Genomic DNA, 7630 nt, shown 5'->3' on the forward strand with positions numbered 1-7630 from the left:
TAATAATAAATAATCCTTATTGACGGAGCAGTTTTCAAACTCCCAAGCTACAAAGTGCTTCTTGGGGAGGCAAAAAAAAAGCCAGAAAAGTCACAAAATCGGATTTTAAAACAACATTTGTGGGATTAAAACCCAAACAAAACCCCTATAAGAACATTATAAAAGACAGCTGAAGTAAATGAGTAAAATAAATACAGCTGGGCCGAAAAGAGCCTTAAAGTTTATCGGTAACATCTTAAAATGTGTCCTAAAACAAACTGGGAGTCGGTTTAAAGAGGCTGAAAGAGGAGTCTGCAGTCGATGGATAGATATTTGATTCAGGCAGGTAAAAACGTATACAATGGTCTCTTTGAAAGCTCAAATAAATCATGTTTTTGACTGTACAAGCGTCCGATGTGCTGCTTTAAAATCGTACTCAAACGTCAGACAAACAAACATTTTAATTAAAGTGTGTTTTTGTACACACACAGAACATCCGCACGGACATCGTCATGGACGTCGGGAAAAGCATCAATCCTGCTTTGGACGTTGGACAGGTAACGTTACATCATGTTCTTTGTCTTCATTAAGAAACATCTGGTTGAAAGATCTAAATAATAGAGATCAACATCAAACTTCTCCAGTTGGTTGTTTGCATTAAAACAGCTGGTTTTTGTATTTACAATTCTACAATTCTTGACTTTTTCTTGTCCAAATCAGTGTTAAATGTTTGCTTCACATGGAAAAAGGTTGCCCCTCAAAACCTCTCTGGTGTGTTTTTCTAATGTTGGACAATCACTTGCACTGTTCTCCACCTACAAGCCCCACAAGCCTGCAGATAAACGTCCTCCGTGTGCGTATTTGCAGGTGGAGGGCAGCTTTGTGCAGGGCGTCGGCCTCTACACCATCGAGGAGCTGCAGTTCTCCGCCGACGGAGTCCTGATGACCAGAGGACCGACTCAGTACAAGATCCCGCCGCTCTGCGACGTCCCGGCCGAGCTCAACGTCCACCTGCTCGCTGACGCAGGAAACCCCAACGCCATCTACCTGTCCAAGGTAGCAGAGCATGCTGGGACGTACGCAGACCTGACCCCGAGAGGATCAAGTCATTTTGTCTAAACAAAGCTTCAGTCTGACTTAACTTTGAAACATTTAAAACAGTTTTTGTGCCTCTCTGTGCGTATTGACACATATATGGGCAATATAAAGTACTAAACATGTTTTTGCGGCTCTTTCTTGTGTTTTTAATTCATTAGTTATAATTAAAGCTAAAAAGCATCAAGAAGACAATCTACAATGTGAAAGTTAGCGTCCCGTTGTTGTTCCAGGGTATCGGAGAGCCTCCGGTGTTCTTCGGCTGCACCATTTTCTTCGCCATCAAAGCGGCCATCGCTGCAGCGCGCCAAGAAACAGGACTGAGCGACGTTTTCCCGCTGAGCTCGCCGGCCACGGCGGAGAAGATCCGCATGGCCTGTCAGGACCAGTTCACCAAAATGGTACGAGCCAAGTGACGCCTGTTCAAGGCCGGCAGCGGAGTCATGAATGGAATCAAGAGGACGTTTTCATGTCGTCTGAAAACCCGATCGCCTGGACAGCAGAGCCAGGCTAAGCTAGGCTAAGCTAGGCTATCCATTAGCATCAAGTTTTCTCATAACAAAAATGTGCTTTTTCAGTAATTGTTTTCCTATAAGTGTGCAGGAAAGTTCAAGAAAGTGGCTTAGTGTGTTTAACTGTGGATCTAATCAGTAGAAAGTCTGGTTTTGTGTCTTTATTCTTGAAATGATCCAGCAAGTGCATTTGTTTCCAGATTTTCAGTTGTATGAGCAAAGAAACTACTTCGTAAACCTTGTGTTCACCATTTTAAACTGAATGTCAGCTTCAACTAGTGGATCGGTGAGCAAATGCAGAACAGATTCTGTTCCAGGAATCTGTCTTTATATCCAAAGATCAGTTTTTAGAATTGACTGGAAGCACGTCTTACTGCCAGTGTGAGTCTTTTGGTGTAAGAAGTTTGAAAAAACAACCTTTTTCGCAAGTTTTATTTATTTTTTTATTTTTTTTTGTAATGTTTGATTATTTTGGGGGGTTTTTTGTTGCCTTTTTTTGTGTAGCTTCAGTTTTAAATTAGTTGACTCTTGATTGTTTGATTCTTCAACAGCAGCAAACTAACAAGATGAAATGATTCTAACCAACTTTATACTAAATATTCTCAACAAATGAAGCTTTTGCACATAAACAGCGTGAGTATCAACGATGCCAACTTTGGTATTTTCAGGAGAACTAATCAGCAACGATAGACGACCGTTAAAAGATCCTTTTTTTGGTAATTTAATTCAACTATACATTTAATTATATGCAGTGTAAAACATTCAATTTGGTTTAAATTTTGATTATAGCTCATGAAAATCCAAAATCCAGTATCACAAAATATTGTAGTGAAATATTATATTGAATATTCTCCTTTTTTTGGATTGATTTTAGGAAATATAAAAATATTTTGAGTTACTGAATTTCTTTAGGCCATAATAATCAAAATTAAAACAAAATTTTTTTTTAACAATTTCACAAACATAATTACACTTCTTGTGCACTAAACAGACTGTTTGAACGTTTAACCTGTATTTTGTCACTTTTCAGGTATAAATGTCAAATGATTCCAGTTTCTTACATGTGACGATTTAAAACTTTTATTTGCAATATGTGACATTAAAATGAGCATCTTAAGCTTTAACATCATTCTACGCGAACAAAAATGCTAGTTTTTAAACTATTTTTCAACAATTTATAGATTAAACCACCAAGAGAACAAATGAAGCCTTTTTTTTTTTTTGCAGTTTGTCCATTTTCACTCTGAAACAACCTTAAACACAGCGTTAATGCCGCATGTTTCACCCAGAACTGTCTCCTTACTTGCATTTTCTAACCTCCTCCTGTCAAACACCTCATTAACTGCTCTTCTTCTTCTTCTTCTTCTTCTTCCTGCAGGTTTCATCTCCGACCGGCGACGCTGCAGCCGCGTGGTGCATCGACGTTTGATCAGCCTCGGTCCACAAGAAGACAGATGTGCGTTAGTTCAGCAAACATTTGACTTCAGCTTCTGCTGCCAGTGTTTTTCCTGCCACTGGGTGAATAAAGATGAAGCGCTGCCTTTATTGTTTGTTCACTTATTTATTTTGCTACAGAGAAACTGTCAAATCAAGCGGTCACGAAGCATCAAGTTCACATTTTAGGCGGTTAAGGATCAGCGAGCAGGACGATTTCAGTCATGAGTTTCATGTTTGTTGATCATTTGCATGTGGAGACGTTAGCACTATTAGTCAGATAACTGTGTTGGTTAGTGAAGCGGTTTGGCTTCAGTTTGACTTTCAGAGGTTCAAGGCCCACGGTTTGAAAGATCCCGGCTCGCTGGTCGCAATCTGGAAACAAAACCAAACATAAAACATTCACAAATCAATGAATTCATAGATCACAGTGGATTTCTTGGGTTTTCATCCTTTTTTTTTTTGTCTCTTTCACTCTGTCAAATGTATAAGTTGTATCGACCCTAGGTCCCCAACGTTGTTGAAGTCCTCACCTAATGTTATCAGTGCGTTACCCAGCTGTGTAATTATGTTACTAACCTCCACAAAAAAGCCAGGTAAGCCTCCAGTTGGAGCATAAACATTCATGAACATGCACCTTAAACTATAAAGTTCAGCATCTCAAGCGATCCATCTCCCTTCTTCATCTGACAGGTGTTTCAGTATTTTAATGTTAAGATTCTTCCATATTAATGAAGCCACCAGCTGTCTCTGGCTAGAGGACCCTGCACTGGAACAGACCTTCCCAACCCAGTCCCTTTGAAATAGCAAAGACTCCTCCCTTTCCAAATGGGTCTCCTGTTTAAAAAAAAAAAAAAAAACAATCCATGTTTTTATACATACATTAAAATCTTTCTTTTGACAGCTGAGTTTGCACCCTTAACATTTAATGATGTCAGTCTAACCAGTTCACCCATAATACACGTGGAGATGTTTATATCCAGATAACTTCAAGCATTACGACTATAAGACGCTTAAAAAGCTTCTGCTCTGCTGCAATATGTTCCCCAAAAACATCAAAACTTACACAAACTGCAGCGCCCCACCTCAACACAACATGAACACCATATAACACAAACGCAAGCCAATAAAAACACGTGGCTCACCTCCTCTAAATAAGACACCACAATGCATCCTGATGAAGAGGATTCCTGGCCTACAGCCCCCCAGGAGTAGCACCTCGGCTACTGCTAGCATCTTCCACGCTAGAAATCCTGGCTTTGGCTTCNTTATTTACTGAAGTACAGAAATAAAATCACCACCAGTGAGTCAACGAGGGCGCCGTCTCTGGCTACGACATTAACCTTAGTGGAACCTGAAGTCAACATAAAGTAACGTATCAGAGGATTTCTTTGTAGCTGAAGTGAACGTTAGCAAGCGAGCTAACTGCTAGCAGCAGTCTGACAGCTGCTAAACTCTGTGGACAGAATAATGCTAGTTAGTCGTCACTGAGCAAAGTGAGCTAAAGTTAGCTTTGTGGTGACAAATAAAAAATATTGTGTTTTAATGACTGTAAGTAACTCAAATGATACTTATTCTGTAGTTATTGAATGTTGTTATTATTCTAATTCAGTAATGTGTTAACTTAAATCTGTCATGTATTGTTTTATGCTTTTAATTTCGTTATTTAAGTAAATCGGAAGTGCTTTTGTTTTGAAGGGACATCAGACGGAAATTACGGAAACTGAAAAAAGTAACGTCGACGCCAACCATAGACATGTGTTGTTTCTTTAACCATAGATATGTATAATAAATACATATTTACGACGCAAAGTTAAGAGACAAAACATAAAAGGGCGAACGGGAGAGATTCATGAATGTAGCGGCCTTAGAGAGGGCAACAAGGAAAAACTTTTAATTGTGTCTAATTGTCAGTTTATTTTATGTTTAGTGTGGACTAGTTTTAGCAATGTGCTTTAGCTAAATTCAATGTGTTGATGTTACGTACTTGTGTGTCGCTCTTACGTTGGTGACAGGAGAAAAGGAGGAGAGATTAAAAAGTGTTAAACCATCAGTCCAGACTTGTCATCATGTCGGCTGAGCCGCTACAAAGACCATCAGTATACTTGATGACATTATTTAAGTCAGGATTAAACAACGAGGAGCCGTACATTATACGGTTTGAATGCACACAGCGGAGTTAAAACACGACGTCGTGGTGTTTTAGACTAATATATATGAACAATAATATAATGTACGGCTCCTCGTTGTTTAATCCTGACTTTAACTAATCTACGGTAAATTGCGGGAGCTGACTATTAGAGCTGTGGAGCCACATTTACAGTTTAAAATATCGTTTACTGACCTTCAGACGGAGAAAAGCAGCTGCGACACAACGACTGACAAAGTGAAACTTAACTAACCTGGAAAGCAGGTAGGGTGGTGACGTCACTGTTGTCAGGGCAACGGAGCCGGAAACGGACTACTCCCTGATCGAAGAGTCTCGCGTGAGTTTTAGTAAAACGGGACTTTATGAAAATGTTCTGGAGCAAATGACAGAATCAATCCAAAGCCTCAGCTCCCAACGTGGTGCCATTCTATAAAGAGGAGCCCTTTACTACAATATACAGAAGAAAGAAGTCAAACACAGAACTGATGATTCAATTCTGTGGCATCAATTGATTATTTTGTACTAATCAAACAACACATATTATATTTACTACAATGTACAAAAGAAAGAATAATCAAGCACAACAATTCCAGTTTGTGTCCTGAGATCTTGCAACATCACTGCTTCTCCATTAGAAGTGAGTGTGTATTTATTCTTGAGGTAAAAATGTGAGCCTGTGATCATGAGCACAGTGTGGATGAATGAGAATGTCCAGCGACAAAGTGAAAGAGATGAATGTGTTTTAAGAAGTGTTGAGGCCATGAGAGGTTAAAGCTTGAAGTTGACTTGTATAGGTGTGAAGGTTTGAGGTGCGTCCAGAATGAAGAGCTGAGAGTGTGAGAGTTGTGNTAAAAGCAGCCATGTTGGTTTCTCGCTTCACCGGAAGTCCCCCTATGGCAGGCTCTCTTTAACATTTAATAGCTGGTCTGGATAAGTACTGCAGATATCCGCAATTCAGTTCTTCCTAGTCAAAATGAACATTTCAGATATCCACAATGACCTTATTCCTATCCACAATTGTAATTACAGATATCCACAACGTAATTCCTCCGAGGACGAATGACGTCACTTCCCCCATTGATGTGTACCGGTTTCTCATGTACAGATACCTTTAATTCAATTATGGATATCCACAATGTGAGATGTGGAGATCTGAAACTACATTATGACTATCTGTAATTCCATTTTGAGATACATACAATTTCATTCTGACAGGTCACAATTCCAAATCAAGATATCTTCAACTTTTAAAGACATCTATAATGGCATTTGCGGATATCTAATTACATTTGAACTAGTCAGAATGACGTGATAGATATCTTGAACTGGAATTACGCCCAGTCAGGATGAAATGGTAGATCTCTCAAACTAGATTCATGGAGAGTCATAATTTAGTTGCAGATATCTGTTGTCAAGTTATAGACATCTTTCAATGAATTGTGGTTAGAGATATCTCAAATTCGAGATATCTCTAACTTTTATAATGACTCGTCAAAATGTCATTACAGAAGTCTTGAACCAGTTTCGACGAGGCGAACTGATGTTGCAGATAAATGTGATTATGGCAGAAGCAAGCCCCTCCTCCCACCTGCTCCCTCGGCTCTGTTATCTTCTGATCCCTACCGTCTGAACAGCGGATCTCCTCCAGACCTGCACCAGGACTTTCATTCATTCATTTCCTCTAAACTTTGCTAAAAGCCACAGCGCTCCTCCCATGGTGTCCCCCTGCGACTCCCCAGCACTCACTCCACTTTACAGAAACTATGGGCCGCCGCTTTAGGGTCTTGGAAATCATGGAAACATAGTTTTTGAATCACGTCCTACCTCGTGGCATTTTCTAACTAACTTATCGATGACCACAACCGCCATTTCTTCTGCTAAGAAACTGTTAAAATGATGCTTCCTCTTCTCTCCTCCAGTTCCTTTATTATTAGTCATGAACACATTTCTGACAGTCAAAATCACATTGAAGATATCCATAACTGTAATTGTGGCCAGTCAAAACTGAGTTACAGATATCTGCAAGTGGCATTTAGGAGGCGTGACGAGGCGAAGGGCGGCTTCCAATTCATCTTTGAGCTCTTCAGACAAATTACGAGAAAATAAGGTCATGAGGGCTGGCTCATCAATCACACTCAGCTGCTAGAATGCGAAAAGCAACCGGAAACTCTGCAACCGACTGGGTGCCTTGTCTTCGAGTGAACACCCGGTTCAGAGCTTCACTCCCTTTAACGGGGTGGTCAAAAACTTATCGAAGCTCCTCCGTGACCGATTCATAGGAACTCTAAATCACCGACTGCCTCGTCCAAAGTGTGCAACGCAAGTTTCACAGAGCACGAAGTTTCCCAGCACACTGCTGGCCTGCTGTTGGGATAATCCACTGGAGCACAGGTGGAGGCAGGCTTTATCCAGCGCTGATTGCTGATGCGCCTCAGGTGTGGAGGACAGTGAGTGAGAGCTC

General features: G+C 40.3%; 1 protein-coding gene across 1 annotated transcript in view; it reads left to right on the forward strand.

Moving 5' to 3' along the window:
* The window catches only part of aox5 (aldehyde oxidase 5), a 24597-nt gene extending 23107 nt beyond the window's left edge, over positions 1-1490 (forward strand). Inside the window, 3 exon segments of the mRNA XM_008300348.1 lie at positions 471-536; positions 847-1035; positions 1308-1490. Coding sequence (XP_008298570.1) covers positions 471-536; positions 847-1035; positions 1308-1490 — 438 coding nt within the window.
* The last annotated feature ends 6140 nt before the right edge of the window (positions 1491-7630 follow it).

Source organism: Stegastes partitus, unplaced genomic scaffold (genome assembly GCF_000690725.1).
Source record: "Stegastes partitus isolate 25-593 unplaced genomic scaffold, Stegastes_partitus-1.0.2 Scaffold1528, whole genome shotgun sequence".
Lineage (NCBI taxonomy): Eukaryota > Metazoa > Chordata > Actinopteri > Pomacentridae > Stegastes > Stegastes partitus.